At 41.3% G+C, this 18,430-nt stretch overlaps 1 protein-coding gene across 1 annotated transcript; it reads left to right on the top strand.

Moving 5' to 3' along the window:
- The first annotated feature begins 65 nt into the window (after positions 1-65).
- LOC139276437 (heat shock cognate 71 kDa protein) lies at positions 66-17,634 on the top strand. Its single transcript, XM_070894427.1, has 9 exons — positions 66-200; positions 1,944-2,152; positions 3,365-3,570; positions 5,922-6,074; positions 7,312-7,867; positions 12,619-12,821; positions 14,375-14,573; positions 15,488-15,720; positions 17,279-17,634. Exons 2-9 carry the CDS (start codon positions 1,948-1,950, stop codon positions 17,471-17,473), a joined length of 1,950 nt encoding a protein of 649 aa, XP_070750528.1. The 5' UTR covers positions 66-200; positions 1,944-1,947; the 3' UTR covers positions 17,474-17,634.
- Positions 17,635-18,430: the final 796 nt, after the last annotated feature.

Below are 18,430 nucleotides of genomic sequence, written 5' to 3'. Positions count from 1 at the left end.
GGCGGTGCTTCTGATTGGTTATCAGCTGCTGATTGGCTGGAAGCTTCCAGTTCTTTCCAGAAGCTTCTTGCGGCGATTGTGGAGCCAGCGCTTGAGTAGCGGTGTGAGCTGAGAGCTGGACCGCCGTGAGGGTGATTTCTTTTTTTTTTAATTTTTAAAAAGAGCCTGTCGTCACGTTAGGACTCTTTTAAAATAAAAAAGTAAGTACTCTTTTTTATTAAATACTAGCTTATTGTAAGAAAAAAATATCCTGCAGCTCTGGTTGGTTAAAATAATTTACTGTTGGGAGTAATCATGGAAACATGATAATTTTCCACACCTTTCCTTTTTAAATGGGCAAATCATGTCTGGCAGGGAAAGCGGATTTATTTCACTGGCTTGAAATAATTAAACTTGCCGCTCTTGCGGACACATCAAGGTGACATTGCTTGGACCAAATCCCCATCTCGGCACCTTACCATCCTTTTTAAAAAAAAAATGTCCCTTTTTGCCCCCATTGATAAACTGGGCTTTTAATTCTCAGCCAGGGGCGGGCGGGGGGCAGAGTTCTGCTAATTTAGCAATAGATTTGGGAGTTTTCGTTCCTGTGCAAGTTTTAAGAAACCAATCCTGAGGAAAAAGTGACATCTGGCAGGTTGGATAATGGGATTGTACATGTTTTATCACGCGGCTTTTAGCAGCCAACAAATTGCTCTTTCAAATAATGTTAATTCGGGGATTCAGACAGGAGGTATGTTCACGAATCACTCGTAACAATCTGAAGATTATCTTAAATGAATTGAATAAAAATTATATGAAGCTCTAATCATTACCATTTTTAATGATTAGGGTTCATCTGCAATTTTTATGATTTATGTTGCAGATGCTTCAAGCTTGGTGTGGGAAATTGTATGATCTCTTTCTCCACCCCTTTTTAAAAAAAAAAATAGCTATTTGAATGTTTGTTAACGTCCAAATAAATAATTCTGCTCGTCATTTTTTGCATGGTTGGACTGAAGATGTTACATTGACATATCAGCAGGAATGTGTGTCTGGGGTATGTTTGCAATTCAGTGTGGATTTAAAGAATTACAATCCCAAAGGAATGATTATTAAACACTTCATAATTTAAAATATATTTAAAATGTTACATTTTTGATTAAGGATGTTCTGTAGTTTGGTGCTGTCCAATAGAAATTGCTGACTAGCCACCTGCACTAATTTTAGTAGAAAATGCCTTGTACCTATATACACTGAATACACCATAGGTAAATGTATGTCACATGTGTATATATCTACTTAACAAACATGACCATTCAATAACTGCAGAAGTAAAGCACTCCTATTCAACCATGATCCCATTGAATGGTGGAACAGGCTTGAGGGACTGAATGACCTACTCCCATTGATCAAAAAGCACTTGTGCATTCTGCCTTTTATCTTGCCATTTAACCAACAAATGCACAAAAAGGGTTTAAGTACAGGTGCAAATGCTGTGTGAATGGGTATTGAGATCATATCTCATGACTTTCTGTTCATTTTTTTAATTAACTGATCAGAAATGTGCTTTTCAACATACTGACTCTTAAAAGCCAACCATGTGCCCCCTTGTTAAGGATGCACAATCAATAAAACCTGTAAACTAATGAGACTGTTTAAATGAACTGTAACAAATTAAATTCAAATTCTATTTCCTCTGGGCCTGATGGTGCTGACATGAATATATCTTTGACTTAATGTTTTTGTTACTGAGAGCAGGGAAGGGTTGAGGTAATTGTGTATCCCAATTCCAAGTTACAAGCATCCAATTAAATAAATCAACATCAGTCGTACTCAATGGTTGCAAAGATTCACGATTGGAAATTAATGCAACCTTGCCAATCACATACAGTCCAACCTTTTTGTTGATGAATAAATACAAAGTACCACAATTTTTAAATGTTTAAATGCTTATTTTTTTGCAGCAAAATGTCTAAGGGACCAGCAGTTGGTATTGATCTTGGGACAACCTATTCCTGTGTAGGTGTCTTCCAGCATGGAAAAGTTGAAATTATTGCTAATGACCAAGGCAACCGAACCACTCCAAGCTATGTTGCCTTCACTGATACAGAAAGGCTCATTGGTGATGCAGCTAAGAATCAGGTGGCAATGAACCCAACCAACACAGTCTTTGGTGAGTTACATAAAGTTTGTTCTTGTGTAGATGAACAACTTCTGAGACCATATATAAAATGTTTTCTTGCACTCTTGCTCTGGTATTTTAGTGCACATTTCTGGTATACTAATTCCTCTGCTTTTATGTCTACATCCAAACATGAGGGTTGGAGTGTGCTTTGTGGGTTGGGGGTGGGATGGTTTGGTTGGAGGAGCTTGAGATGAACAATGATGGACAGATAAAGACCATCTGGTCCATCAAGTCTGTCTTACACAATTGCGCTACCTTGTGCATTACAACATACACACTCCACCCCACCCAAAACCATGTGATAGAGAGGGACGAGGCCATGAAGGAATTTGAAAACTAGAGAATTTTAAAATTGAGGTGTTGTTTAACTGGGAGCCATTGTAGGTCAGCAAGCACAGTAGATGGGTGAGTGGAACTTGGTGCAAGTTGGGACATGTGCAGCAGAGTTTTGGGTGACTTCAAGTTTATGGAGTAGAATGAGAGGCCAGCTAGGAATGCATTGGAATAGTGTGGAGGTAACAAAGGCATGGATGGATGGAGGGATTCAGCAGCAGATAAACTGAGGCAAGGGCAGTGATGTGCGATGCTGTGGGGGTGGAAGTAGCCGTTCTTAATGATTGCACGGATATGTGGTAGGAAGCTTATCTCGGTCAAATATAACTAAAGCTGCAAACCGTTTGGTTCAGCCTCAGATAGTTGCCCAAGAGAGGGATGGTGTCAGTGGAAAGGGAATGGAGTTTGTGGCGGGGACCGATATCTGGCTTTGGTCGTCCCAATATTAAGCCATAAATATTGGGTAATTCCACCCATGCTTTGATTCCTTGACTGAGCTAAGTTGACCAATTGCAGCTGGTGGAGGATCACTACAAATAGCAGCAGTGTCCCAAGAGTTGGTTTGGGGTTGCAGAAAGGGGAAGCAGAAAGAATCCTTGTTGCATATATATGTGTGCATTGGTTGAGGACAGGATAGCAGTTGGCTGTATTTTTCCTCACATGCCGCAATGATTGGTGTGCTGGCAATGACCAATGACCAGTGTCCAGATTCACATGGGGGAAAAGTGGCATTAGAACACTGCTATAATCTGTAAATTCGTACACTAGTATAAGGACCTGTCTTATGGCAGGAGAGGTTATTTTTCTGTGTTTTGAGTGTTAACTACTTTTTTGTTTAATTGGGTTAAAACTTTTTGAATTTTGCAGATGCCAAGCGCCTGATTGGACGTAGATTTGAAGACACTGTGGTTCAGGCTGACATGAAACACTGGCCTTTTGACGTAGTAAATGATGGAGGTCGTCCCAAGGTTCAGGTGGAATACAAAGGGGAAAGCAAGTCTTTTTATCCTGAAGAAATTTCTTCAATGGTGCTCACAAAAATGAAGGAGATTGCAGAAGCTTACCTTGGAAAGGTATGTAACACTTCAATGTGATAAGCCCATACCCTATATAATGCTTTTGATATCTTTAATGAATCTTTGCCTCCTATCTGCAAGATCCTGAATTTTTAAATGTTTACTTATGTATTTCATATGGTTGACCTGGGAGCATAGAAACAGGAGTAGATTGATTTACAGACCGTTTCTATAATAAATGCAGACATGGAATTTATAATATAGAATGTGTGACTTTAAAATAGGGACTGAATTACATCAGCATGTCCTGATCCAATTATCCCCTGCTTCTACCCCAATTCACCTGAAGACAATATTTTGTCTTGACTCTGCAATACCATGATGGATCAACCAGTATTGCAATTAAGTAATGTTGCAGGAAAGTTTGTTTTTGGCTTTTCATAACTATTTTTTCCTTATTCCATCTGTTGCTATCAAAACATTGTTTTGTTATGGTCAACGTGGAAGCTGGGCAGAAGAAATTTGAAAGGAGAGTGATGGGAAATCTGGACACTGAGCTAGAAAATAGCCTGTTGGAGGAGTTTGGGTAACTGAGGGTTCAGAGATTGAACATTTACTTGTTGAGGGCATTGATGACTGCATTCCTGACTGGTAGAGAGACAGAATGAGGAAAGAGTCATTGAGCATTGGAGTGCTATGGGCACAAGGCTGTAGGAGGTGGGTCTTGTGTGGTGAAATTAGCTGGGTGATTGCAAGAGACAAGCTAAAATTGAAGTAAGGGAGTCAAAGAATGGTAGATCAGGCAGATGTGGAGATGGCTGAGTATTATTTAACCCACCCCCAAGCTCCCCTCACTTGATTAAGGAATAAGAGGCGCTGGCTAGTCAGAGAAAAGGGGTCAGAGTTGTCTTTACCTACCAGTATAATACTGGAGTGGTAGGAGCATTTCTTGATGGAGAGGGAGGTTTAGTTGAGGTGAACCAACCAGATCTGGTATTGAATAACCAGACCAGTCAGGTGGCAGTTGTACTCAGATTTAAAGGATACTAATTTGGCAATTGTACCATGTGAATCTTGGATTTGGAAAAGAATGAGGGACTTGGACAGGTCAAGAGCATCAAAAACAGGGCTGCTGAGCAGGTCTGCAGCTGCAGCAGAGTTAAGGTAGATTGAGGGACAGCAAAAACTGGAGTTAAGGGTAGTTTCCAGGGGTCGTGGATAATCAGATTGGAAGCAGGCAGAGAGAAACACAACATTTGCAGACAGGGCTTTGTCACTGATGAACCTCTGAGTTGGCATAGCCTCCATAAGAACTAGGTCGATGGGGGGCTTGATATGAAGGGTAATACTCTACTGCCAGAAGTGCAGTGAAATTGGAGGATAGAGACTTGAAGGTAGTTAAAGGTTGAAATCTCTGTTTACACTGAGCAGCAACTCCAAGGAAGAGACGAGGGAGGAGATTTTGGTGACGTTTGGAGGGTGGTAAATAACTTCTGAAGCACAGATGGTAGAGGGCAAGGTATTTAAAGGAAAGGGGGTCATGTTGAGAGGGGACACAAGAGCCAAGCAGATGTCATAGCTGTTGGGAAAGGGCATATAATGGAACATGTACCTTGATGCAGCAGCCTCATCTGAGGAAAGGAGTTGTCGGAGCCAAATTTCAATAAAGCCCAGGAGATTGCTGGACTTGCCCAACCTGATGATGGAGGTACTACTACTTCTAGTGACCAATAAATGGAGTACTTTGGGGAACTCTATTGTAGACAAATGCTGAAATTATTTCAGTTGTCTGTTGCAGTAATGTGGAGACTCTAGGGTCTTTCTGGATAGATGAACCAAGCTCTTCGTCTGTAAGTGTGATGAGAAACCTATTTGCAAAGAAATAAATGTATTAAGGGTAATGTGGATGGATAGTAGGAAACCTACAAAGGTAAAAGAGCAGTGGGGACAGAAGGGGAGAATTGCTCCCAGAGAAGGTGGATTATTTTGCAGTGTGATGAGGGAATGAGAACTATGCCATTTGTTGCCTTGGGAGAGCCAACCGCACAAACCATGAATGTGGTCGAATATACCTCCTCTAGAATAGAGGGAAGACGTTGGACTCAATCCTGGGGTACTGGGACAGGTTAGAGGAGAAATAGTAGCAGCCAGTAAGTTGGACATGATGTAAAAATGTTGAGATGGGAGGTAATGAACAGAGATGAAGAGGAGGGGCTGGTTGCAGAAGGCAATTGACAGTGAAGTGCTTGGGTAGGAACGGAGGAGGGGGTGAGGTAGTGTTTGTATCCACTACAATATTGAAAATACACATACTGAAGTGGCTATAATCCAAATGACTTGTGCATGACTGTGATTGAGCAATATCTTGAAGTATACTGCATTGTTGGATTTAAGTATTTATCTTGCAGACTATTACAAATGCTGTTGTTACTGTACCTGCTTACTTTAATGACTCTCAACGCCAAGCAACTAAGGATGCTGGAACAATTTCTGGTCTTAATGTTCTCCGTATTATAAATGAACCAACGGCTGCTGCTATTGCTTATGGCTTGGATAAAAAGGTATGTCAAATAGCATCTGTTCTATTTGATAAAGTATTTACAATTTATTAACTAATGTACAAGTTTTTAAAAATAGGGTCCTTTGCTACAAGATTCACCAGTTGCACTTTTTTCTGTATTTTTGACTTGGCTTATTTCTGCTACTGAATACCCTTTCTGCGGTAATAGTTTTATTTTGGTTATCCAACCTGCCTTTCAGAAGTTGGGACATTAGCTTCCAGTATAATTCCATATTCGCAAGGGACCTCTCTCAGAAAAGCTTGAACACCACCTATTAGTTAACGCTCAGTTGATACTGTTATTGCATGAATGAGAAGGTTGTTAATTTAAGCCCTATTGCAGGATTAATCTAGACTGACATTCTATTCCAGTGAGTGAATGCTGTAGTATTGGAATTGCTGTCCTTCAGATGAGACAACCAACAACCAATCTTAATTAGAGTACTTTACAGAAGGTGGAGAAAAAATGAGCAATAAAAGGAACAGGAGATGTGTATTTAAAAGGTGGAGAAGCAAAGGGAATTTTTAAGAGTGGAGCAAGGGCAGCTGAAGAGTGTCTTACTCTTTTCTACCGCCTCCCCCACCTCCATGGGGTGATGCATAAATCGCCAGTCAGGGACTGAAATATATATATATGGGAGGGGATATAAGGCTGGAGAGAGTTCTTAAAATCGGTTGAGTGGTGAGGTTTTGGAATTTAAAACATGTTTTTGAAGGTCTAGGAGCCAGGGTAGGTCAGTGAGGACCTTGGTGAAGGATGACTTGGTGTGGGCTGAGGTACAGGCATTTGAGTTTTTGACAATTTGGCATTTATGGAGGATGGCAATTGGGAGACTAGCAAGGAGGATATCAGAGTCTGAACAAGACAAAATATATAAGATTTCAAAGGCAGCAAAGTGCAAATGGATGGGATGTGGGATTTCAAATTTAGCTTGGGAGATGGAATCCATCATAAGGAAGTGGAGGGGGCCAAAAAGGATGATTGTCATTGTGATCAACTGAAAGCATCGGGTAGATCTTCACCCACGATACTGTTTCTGCCTGACCAATATTCATTCCCTTTTCCATCAATACCACCAAGAAGAGATTAAATGGTCATTTACATCATGAAGTTTGTGGAATTTTGTCATATGCTAAATAGTTGCAGAATTTGTAAATTTGAAGCACTGCATTTGAAAGTAATTCATTTGGGTTCTTGAGATAAAGCACCACCATTAAAAACAAGTTTTTTTTTGTAGGTTGGTGCTGAAAGAAATGTATTGATTTTTGACCTGGGTGGTGGCACTTTTGATGTCTCCATCTTAACTATTGAAGATGGTATTTTTGAAGTCAAATCTACAGCTGGTGACACCCATCTTGGTGGTGAGGACTTTGACAGCCGCATGGTCAACCATTTTATTACTGAATTCAAGCGAAAGTACAAGAAAGACATTATTGATAATAAAAGAGCTGTTCGTCGTCTCCGCACCGCTTGTGAACGTGCCAAGCGTACACTGTCATCCAGTACGCAAGCTAGCATTGAAATAGACTCCCTGTATGAGGGTATTGATTTCTATACCTCCATCACAAGGGCACGATTTGAAGAGCTCAATGCTGACCTCTTCCGTGGCACACTTGACCCTGTGGAGAAATCCTTGCGAGATGCCAAGCTTGACAAGGCTCAAATCCATGACATTGTGCTGGTTGGTGGATCCACCCGCATTCCCAAAATCCAGAAGTTGTTGCAGGATTTCTTCAATGGCAAAGAACTGAACAAGAGCATCAACCCTGATGAGGCTGTTGCATATGGTGCAGGTAACCCAGTTTATTTTTGTAGAGGGGAGGATGTTTAGTTTGCTGAATCAAAATCTCATGATAAATAGGATACTTAGTTGATTTGCAGACTACCAATCTCTGAGAATATTGAAACTAGTATGAATGGAAAATGCAGCTTTGTACATTGGGGTTTCTTTGCGATGGCTGTGGTGGTTGGAGGTCAATCTTCATAGCCCCAGGACATCGCTACAGGAGTTCCTCAGGCCCAACCATTGACCTTCCCTCTATCATAAGGTTATAGAAAATAGGTGCAGGAGTAGGCCATTCGGCCCTTCGTGCCTGCACCACCATTCAATGAGTTCATGGCTGAACATGCAACTTCAGTACCCCATTCCTGCTTTCTCACTATACCCCTTGATCCCACTAGTAGTAAGGACTACATCTAACTCCTTTTTGAATACATTTAGTGAATTGGCCTCAACAACTTTCTGTGGTAGAGAATTCCACAGGTTCACTACTCTCTGGGTGAAGAAGATTCTCCTCATCTCGGTCCTAAATGGCTTGCCCCTTACCCTAGACTGTGACCCCAGGTTCTGGACTTGCCCAACATTCATAAGAACATAAGAATTAGGAACAAGAATAGGCCATCCAGCCCCTTGAGCCTGCTCCGCCACCCAACAAGATCATGGCTGATCTGGCCGTGGACTCTGCTCCACTTACCTGCCCGCTCCCCATAACCCTTAATTCACTTTGGTTAAAAATCTATCTATCTGTGATTTGAATATATTCAATGAGCTAGCCTCAACTGCTTCCTTGGGCAGAGAATTCCACAGATTCACAACCCTCTGGGAGAAGAAATTCCTTCTCAGCTCTGTTTTAAATTGGCTCCCTCATATTTTGAGGCAGTGCCCCCTAGTTCTAGTCTCCCCGACCAGTAGAAACAACCTCTCTGCCTCTATCCTGTCTATCCCCTTCATTATTTTAAATGTTTCTATAAGATCACCCCTCATCCTTCTGAACTCTGAGTAAAGACCCAGTCTACTCAATCTATCATAAGGTAACCCCCTCATCTCTGGAATCAGCCTAGTGAATTGTCTCTGTACCCCTTCCAAAGCTAGTATATCCTTCCTAAGTAAGGTGACCAAAACTGCACGCAGTACTCCAGGTGCGGCCTCACCAATACCCTGTACAGTTGCACCAGGACCTCCCTGCTCTTGTACTCCATCCCTCTCGCAATGAAGGCCAACATTCCATTCGCCTTCCTGATTACCTGCTGCACCTGCAAACTAACTTTTTGGGATTCGTGCACAAGAACCCCCAAGTCCCTCTGCACTGCAGCATGTTGTAATTTCTCCCCATTCAAATAATATTCCCTTACGTTTTTTTTCCCCAAGGTGGATGACTTCACACTTTCCGACATTGTATTCCATCGGTCAAACCTTAGCCCATTTGCTTAACCTATCTAAATCTCTTTGCAGCCTCTGTCCTCTACACAAACTGCTTTCCCACTAATCTTTGTGTCATCTGTAAATTTTGTTACACTACACTGTCCCCTCTTCCAGGTCATCTATGTATATTGTAAACAGTTGTGGTCCCAGCCACGATCCCTGTGGCACACCACGAACCACCGATTTCCAACCTAAAAAGGATCCATTTATCCCGAGTCTCTGCTTTCTGTAAGCCAGCCAATTCTCGATCCATGCTAATTTCCTCTGACTCCTCTTTATCTTCTGCAGTAACCTTTTGTGTGGCACCTTATCGAATGCCTTTTTGGAAATCTAAATCCACCACATCCATCGGTACACCTCTATCCACCATGCTCGTTATATCCACAAAGAATTCCAGTCAATTAGTTAAACATGATTTCCCCTTCATGAATCCATGTTGCGTCTGCTTGATTGCACTATTCCTATCTAGATGTCCCGCTATTTCCTCCTTAATGATGGCTTCAAGCATTTTCTCCACTACAGATGTTAAACTAACCGGCCTATAGTTACCTGCCTTTTGTCTGCTCCCTTTTTTTAAACAGGGACGTTACATTAGCCGCTTTCCAATCCGATGGCACCTCCCCAGAGTCCAGAGAATTTTGGTAGATTATAACGAATGCATCTGCAATAACTTCTGCCATCTTTTAATACCCTGGGATGCATTTCATCAGGACCAGGGGACTTGTCTACCTTGAGTCCCATTAGCCTGTCCAGCACTACCCCCCGAGTGATAGTGATTGTCTCAAGGTCCTCCCTTCCCACATTCCTGTGACCAGCAATTTTTGGCATGGTTTTTGTGTCTTCCACTTTGAAGACTGAAGCAAAATAATTGTTTAAGGTCTCAACCATTTCCACATTTCCCATTTATTAAATCCCCTTCTCATTTTGTAAGGGACCAACATTTACTTTAGTCACTCTCTTTTCTGTTTTATATATCTGTAAAAGCTTTTACTATCTGTTTTTATGTTTTGCACAAGTTTACATTCGTAATCTATCTTCCCCTTTATTGCTTTCTTAGTCATTCCTTGCTGTTTAAAATTTTCGCTATCTTCTAGTTTTCCCACTAACCTTGGCCACCTTATACACATTGGTTTTTAATTTGATACTCTCCTTTATTTCCTTGGTTATCTCTTCTCTTACTGCCCTTTTTCACTGGAATATATTTTTGTTGAGCCCTATGAAAGAGCTCCTTAAAAGTCCTCCACTGTTCCTCAATTGTGCCACTGATTAGTCTGTTCCCAGCCTACTTTAGCCAACTCTGCCCTCATCCCACTGTAGTCCCCTTTGTTTAAGCATAGTACGCTCGTTTGAGACACCAGTTCCTCACCCTCAATCTGTTACAAATTCAACCATACTGTGATCACTCATTCCGAGAGGATCTTTTACTAGGAGATCATTTATTTTTCCTGTCTCATTACACAGGACCAAATCTAAGATAGCTTGCTCCCTTGTCGGTTCTGTAACATACTGTTCTAAGAAACAATCCCGTATGCATTCTATGAATTCCTCCTCTAGGCTACCCTGTGTGATTTTGATTTGACCCATCGATTATGTGGGTTAAAATCCCCCATGATTACTGCCGTTCCTTTTTCACATGCCTCCATTATTCCCTTGATTATTGTCCGCCCCACCGTGAAGTTATTTTTTGAGGTCCTATAAACTACGCCCACCAGTGACTTTTTCCCCTTACTATCTCTAATCTCCACCCACAATGATTCAACATTTTGTTCATTAGAGCCAATATCGTGTCTCTCAACTGCCCTGATATCATCCTTTATTAACCGAGCTACTTCACCTCCTTTCCCTTCTTGTCTATCCTTTCGAATTGTCAGATAACCCTGTATGTTTAATTCCCAGTCTTGGCCACCCTGCAACCATGTTTCTGTAATGGCCACCAAATCATATCCATTTGTAATGATTTGTGTCGTCAACTCATTTACTTTATTTTGAATGCTGCGTGTGTTTAGGTAGTGTTTTAATACTAGTTTTTAAACCATGATTTTTTGTTTTGACCCCTCATACAGCTCCTTTATATTCATACATATTGTCCCTTCCTATCACCTTGTGGTTTACACTTACCCCAGTGCTACTCTGCTCTGTTGCCTCCTGCCTTTTGCATTCTTTCTTGGGGTTCTGTTCACCTGAGCTCCCACCCACTCTAACTAGCTCAGAGCTCTCTCCTGGGTTCTCATCCCCTGCCAAGCCAGTTTAAAGTGGGGATGTTCACCGACTGCACAGTGTTCACTGCCATTTGCAACTCCTCAGATAATGAAGCAGTCCATGCCTGCATGCAGCAAAACCTGGATGACATTCAGGCTTGGGCTGCTAAGTGGCAAGTAACATTGACTGGCACTTGTGTGGCATGAATGACCCACCAACAAGCGAGACTAACCACTGCCCCTTGAGATTCAACAGCATTACCATCACTGAATCCCTCACCATCAACATCCTGGGGGTCACCATTGACCAGAAACTTAACGACCAGCCACAAATACTGTGGCAACAAGAGTGGGTCAGAGGCTGTGTATTCTGCAGTGAGTGTCTTGCCTCCTGACTCCCCAAAACCTTTCTACAATCTACAAAGCACAAGTCAGGAGTGTGATGGAATACTCTCCTCTTGCCTGGATGAGTACAACTCCAACAACACTCAAGTAGCTTGACACAAGTAGCCGGACAAAACAGCCCATTTGATTGGCACCCCATCCACCATCTTAAACAGTCACTTCCTCTACCACTGGTGTACCGTGGCTGCAGTGTGTGCCATCTAAAAGATGCACTGCAGCATCTCAAACCCCTGACCTTTATCACCTAGAAAGATGGGGGTAGCAGGCACATGGGAACACCACCACCTCCACGTTGCCCTTCAAATCACACACCATCCTGATGTGAAGTATATTGCTGTTCCTTTATTGTCACTGGGTCAAAATCCTGGAACTCCCTCCCTAACAGCACTATGGGAGTACCTTCACCACACGGACTGCAGCGGTTCAAGAAGGTGGCTCACCACCATCAGGACAATAAATGCTGGCCTTGCCAGCAATGCCCACAACCCATGAACGAAAAAGAAAATAGCAAGTACCAGGAAGCATTCTCTCTTTTTTTCCATATAATGCTTAAATATAATGGAGGTCCAGCAATGGGCATCTCTTTTTGGCTGGAGAATGGTGTAGGATAATTCTTTTTTTTGTAATCATGAAGCTGGGAAATGTTGCTCTTGTGGTCTAAAGCATCTACTTTTTTAAGCCTTCTGTTGCCATTACCAAATCAACAACAAACTCTTTTTATATTTAACATTGTCTTCAGCTGTGCAGGCTGCTATCTTGGCTGGTGACAAGTCAGAGAATGTACAGGATCTGCTATTATTGGATGTCACTCCTCTATCCCTGGGCATTGAGACAGCTGGTGGTGTAATGACTGTCCTGATCAAACGCAACACTACCATTCCAACAAAGCAAACTCAGACCTTCACCACCTACTCTGACAACCAGCCTGGCGTGCTGATCCAGGTGAGAACTTTAATTTTTGCTTTTAATCCAAGCTTGGTGTGACTAAATTTTGGAAAACATTAATATACTTGGGCACATAAATGTGCAGGATATTAACTATGCATTTACATAGTGCCTTTAAAGTAGAAAAACATTCCAAGATGCTTCAGAGACACGAGGGAAAAAAGTGAACACTGAGCCAAAGAAAGATGGGAAAGAGTGACCAAAAGAGGTGGGTTTTAAAAAGCTGATTAAAAGGAGAGGTAGGTAGCGAAGCAGAGGGGTTTAGAGAGGGAAATTGAGTGTGGGGTCCATACAGTTGAAAGCATAACTGCTAATAGTGGGTGGAAGGGAAGGAAATGCACAAGAGGACAGTCTGAGGAATGTAAAGACGGGTGTTGGCAGGGTCGCAGATGATTATAGATAAAGGGAGGAACAAGGCCATGGAGGGATTGATTAAGAATTTTAAATTTGGGGCATCAGTGGACTAGAAGGTGATGCAAGTCAGCAAGCACTACTACAACAACTAACATTTATATAGTGCCTTTTTAATGTAGCAAAAAGTCCCAAGAGGCTTGGGAGATGTACTAATGGGAGAGCAGGACTGAGTACCAGATAGGATACAAGCAACAAGTCAGGCAAACATTGGAATAGTTCTGTCTGAAGGTGATAAAGGCATGGATGAGGGTTTGAGCAGCAGCTGGGCTGGGGTGAGTGGAGCCGGTCGATTCTACGGAGATGAAAATAGACATTTTTTGTGATGGTGAGGATATGTGGTCAGAAGCTGAGCTCGGTTCATGTTGAAATTGAACGCCAAGGTTGTGTAATGATTTTGAAAACAGTACATTTCTTTAATGTGAGGCAATAAGTTAAGTTTTCTCCCCATCTTAAAATTGATGTGTGTCCTTCACAAGGAGTGCTAGTGTTGCAATTATTTGTCCATGTCGCTCTTTTGTGCTGCTCTTCTTTGGACTGTGACTATTGGACTTGGTATTAGAATGCCAGCATTGCAGCTGAGCTGGAGCTGTTTGTCTAATAGCCATACAATTGCACTTTCCAGGAGTAATTACTAAATAGCAATTGAGAAGGAAGTCTGATTGGTTACCCCCTCAGTTTAATGGTGAAGCCAGGTTTAACATTTCTGCTGCTGCCTGGTTGTGAGCAAATGCAACAGAATGGGGAGTGAACCTGGGCGGTTTCTGTTATGCACAACTTGCCAAGATGCCTGGTGGTTCCTTTTACAGTGGGACATTGGGAGAAGTTCACTTGTTTGGGACAACTTTGTCAGAAATAAGATGAAAATATTCCCAACATTGACATACAACTGTGGGCTAGCTTTCTACTGTCTTTCTCCCTTACAAATGCACTAAACCAATTTTAACACTTGGTCTTGAGCCAAGTGACAATTGTACACCTTTTTTGTAATTGAGCTGTTGAATCAACTAAAGGAAGTGTATGTATACCATGCAGAACATGTACTTGCAGTATCTGGAAGTTGATTGTGTGTGTGTGTGTGTGTGTGTGTGTGTGTCTTAATTTAAAGTTAATATATACAATCGCTTGTTTTAATATAGGTGTACGAGGGTGAAAGAGCCATGACTAAGGATAACAACTTGCTGGGCAAGTTTGAGCTGACTGGAATTCCGCCTGCTCCACGGGGTGTGCCTCAAATTGAGGTGACATTTGATATTGATGCCAATGGTATCTTGAATGTGTCTGCAGTGGATAAGAGCACTGGAAAGGAAAATAAGATTACCATCACAAATGACAAAGGTGCAATGACAATGACTGCTTTGCCATTTTAGTTAATAATAGTTAATATAAATTATTTGAAGTGCCTTGGCTAATGCTTCATGACCACTGTCTCAAGCTATTTGTAACCATGACCTCCTATTTGACCCTGAGCTGAGCTTCCAACCCCATATTTTTCTATCACACAAACTGCCTACTTCCACCTCCAGAACATGGCTTGTCTCTAGCCCTATCATCCATGCTTTTCTTAGCCCCAGACTCAACTATTCCATTGTTCTCCTGATTGGCCTCCCATCTTCCATGAACTCAGCCAAAACTCTATTGCCCATATCCTAACTCACACCAAGCCTCATTCACCCATCACCTCTCTGCTCACTGACTTACATTGGGTCTAAGTCCACAAATGCCTCAATTTTAAAATTCTCATCCTCATGTTCAAATCCCACCATGCCCCTACAACCAATGTTCCTCATAAGAAGCGTGGCTGCACATTGATTGGGAGGTCCTGCGCAGGCTCCTCCAGCTGTTGCTGCTGGAATTTTTTTGTGAAAATTTGCTTTTGCTAAACTCATTCAAATGCCTCATGCCATCCTGTAGCAAACTTGCAGCCATAAAACTCATAATGGAGTAAATATATTAATCCAAATCATCAAACATATGCCAAAAGAAGTATAATTTGAAACAAGTGACACCATGGCAGCATTATATAGCTTAGGAATTGAGCCTGTGCTACTCTGGGGACTGTTGACAAAAGGCCACTACTTCCCTGAAGCACTGATCAACCCGAGCTATTTCACAGAACATTGGTTGAGGCTCTGCAGATTTTTTAAGTAATTCCTGTGTGCTGTTTGACATCACTATCACTGGACATAAACATGGATGATGTGGAGCTCAGCATTTATATAAAGTAAATATCATTTGGATTAAATCAACAGGTCGTTTGAGCAAAGAAGACATTGAACGTATGGTCCAGGAAGCTGAGAAGTACAAATCAGAGGATGAACAACAGCGTGACAAAGTCTCATCAAAGAACTCTCTGGAGTCCTATGCTTTCAACATGAAGGCTACTATTGAGGATGATAAACTACAGGGCAAAATAAGTGATGATGATAAGCAGAAAGTTTTGGAAAAATGTAATGAAGTTATCAGCTGGCTGGATAAGAACCAGGTAAATTGCAAGAAATAAAATTCATAAGTTAGTGTGTTATAGGATGATTATTGTATTCACGTCACGTGGAACAGTTTTTTTAAAAACTTGGAACAGGTAAATATTTGACCATGTGGATGATGGGTCAAAACTTCCACTGGCTGTCCATATTACCTAAAAGCTGTTTATCCCCAATTTTGTTTTGGTTCATGCTGGAAAATGTTTCCATTGGTGCCAGCAGCCCTCCTGTTGCTTGCCCAGCTCATAAGGTTAGTGTTGACAAGTTATTCCCTGAGGAGAGTAAAAGCTTTTGGTCTCTGCTCAATTAGTTCTATATGTCTCCTGAGTAGGAGTCAACTAATGGGAATCTTGACTGAAAACCCTGGCTTTTTTTCCCCTGTCCACCCAGGCTGTTGAGACCAATTAATTGTAGTGCCCATGTTGCTAATTTGGCAGACACATGGCTCAAACCTGGAACCCTCTTGGTGTTTATGGCTCAGTATCACACTAGATGCTGCAATTGACTACTGAGCTAGTTAGAAAAAAAGTTTTCTTGATTTGTCTCCTTTAGGAAGAATTAGATTAGTGAGGAAAATGGAATGCAACTTAAGAAGTTGACTGAGGTACACATTTGTAAAAGCAAGTGGACATATACAAAAGGTACTCAAACATGCTAATGAAATGTTGGCATTTATGTCAAGGAGGTTGGAATTCAAAAGTAAGGAAGTGATGCTTCAAGAGTACTGTGTTCAGTTTTGGGAACCGAACTTCAAGAATGATGTATTGATCTTAGAGGGTACAGTGCAGATTCAACAATGATACTAGGGCTTGGAGGGTTAAATTATGGCAACTGGCTGCATAAATTTGGCATGTAGTCCTTTGAGTGAGTTTGGAAAATTGAGGGAAAATTAAATTGAGTTGTTTTAAAATGATAAAGGGATTTGATAGAATAGGTAGAGAAACTATTTCCTCCAATGAATTTCAGAACAAGAGGACATAAAATGAGCACTAGGCTATTTAGGAGTGAAAATACAAAACATTTTTTCCACAAAGGGCAGTTGAAATTTGGAACTCCCTATCCCAGAATGCTGGGTCAATTCAAATTTTCAAGATTGAGTTTGTTGGGTAAAGGTATCTAAGGATATGGAGTTGAGGGGCTGAATGGTCTATTGCTATGAAACCGCCTTGAGTACAAGATATTGAGCAAAGTGAGCTACAACAATCTGTAGCTGGGTCTTTTCCAATAAGGCAATGAATAAAATGTGATTCTTAGCTGCTGCTTGGTTCAATTACTTGTAAGAAATTAGTTGTATGACGGGTGGGGAAGAGAGAAGGGTTTTAACAAAGGGCCATATATTCCTGTGATTAGAAATGCTTGTGATATTTTTCTATTGTCTGGAGATGAGTATCTTTATTCTGTAGCTACAAGATGGACAGATCCTTTAAAGGAAGACTGATATTAGGAATCTAGTTAAACAGTTCAAGTCTTGATATAATTGGCAAGTAAAAGCACTAGATAATGGTGTGTGTATATATGTATACCTATTGTATTGGGCTGACTTGCCAAAAATTTTTTTAGACTGCGGAAAAGGACGAGTATGAACATCAACTGAAAGAAATTGAGAAGATCTGCAATCCCATCATTACCAAGCTGTATCAGGGTGCTGGTGGCATGCCTGGCGGGATGCCTGGTGGGATGCCCGAAGGCTTTCCTGGTGCTGGAGCTGCTCCTGGAGGAGGATCTTCTGGACCAACCATTGAAGAAGTTGACTAAAAATGTTGATGTACAATGCATCAGTAATAGAAAACTGGATGTTTATCTGTGTACTGTAACTTAAGAATGCAAAATGTACTATTGCCCTGTAACTAAATGTGGTGTGAAGTTTAATGAGACTGAAAAGCATCTTGTTAAATAAATTCTAGTTGAAAACTTTTCTTGTCGTCTTATAAAAGAGCAATACATATACCAAAAGTTTATTTCCTTCACTTCTAGCTTTGATACCCTTTCTGTTTGAAGGTGGCGGTGGTCTGAATCATACAGCTGTGATCCCAAGGCCTCTACGACCTCTTTGACTCCAGGCACTGGCTATTTAACCGTAAGAGCATTACAGGTGAGCCCAATCCTGTTTTTCCCTAGTGACCATATGTATACTTGTAGCAGAATTTACTGAACCCAATCAAGAATGGGAGCTCTGGACAAGTTCTCCCTATAACCTATGGATATTCAGAGCAATTTTAATCCCAGTAAAAAATATACCACATACCCTAAATCAAACAAACTTGTTATGCACTTTACAGCCTTTTGGACTCAACAGAGTTCAACCCTTTCAGACCATAATATCTGCCCCTATCTTTTTTTCACATGGCGGCTATTGATGATTCTACCATTTCCATTTACACCTCATCGAAACTCCTTTTGTTCTTGTCCTATTACCATCTCCTTTTGCCTTGCACCATCATCCCTTTTGTCTTTTAATCTCTTTCCCTTCCCCTGCACTTGCTTGAAAATCTGTTAACGTCTCTAACTTTTTCCAGTTCTGACCGAGGGTCATCGACCTGAAACTTTGATTCTGTTTCTCTATCCATAGGTGCTGCCTGATTATCTGAATATTTTCTGTTTGTTTCATATTTCCAGCATCTGCAGTATTTTGCTTTTGTATTAGAAACTTGTTGCTCTGTATGGTTCATTGCACTGTATTGTGACGCCCTTATCCTTTGACTCATTCAAGGA

This window comes from Pristiophorus japonicus, chromosome 11, assembly GCF_044704955.1.
Source record: "Pristiophorus japonicus isolate sPriJap1 chromosome 11, sPriJap1.hap1, whole genome shotgun sequence".
Lineage (NCBI taxonomy): Eukaryota > Metazoa > Chordata > Chondrichthyes > Pristiophoridae > Pristiophorus > Pristiophorus japonicus.
The sequence above is the reverse complement of the archived record's forward strand: the minus strand, read 5'-3'. Positions and strand labels throughout refer to the sequence as shown.

What these genes read in the sequence shown, in the direction of transcription:
- LOC139276437 (XM_070894427.1), top strand. Translation starts at nt 1,948, where the DNA reads ATGTCTAAGGGACCAGCAGTTGGTATTGATCTTGGGACAACCTATTCC. An exon ending in GGCTGTTGCATATGGTGCAG is followed by an intron (nt 7,868 to 12,618) that starts GTAACCCAGTTT and finishes CATTGTCTTCAG; the next exon opens with CTGTGCAGGCTGCTATCTTG. An exon ending in TACCATCACAAATGACAAAG is followed by an intron (nt 14,574 to 15,487) that starts GTGCAATGACAA and finishes TTAAATCAACAG; the next exon opens with GTCGTTTGAGCAAAGAAGAC.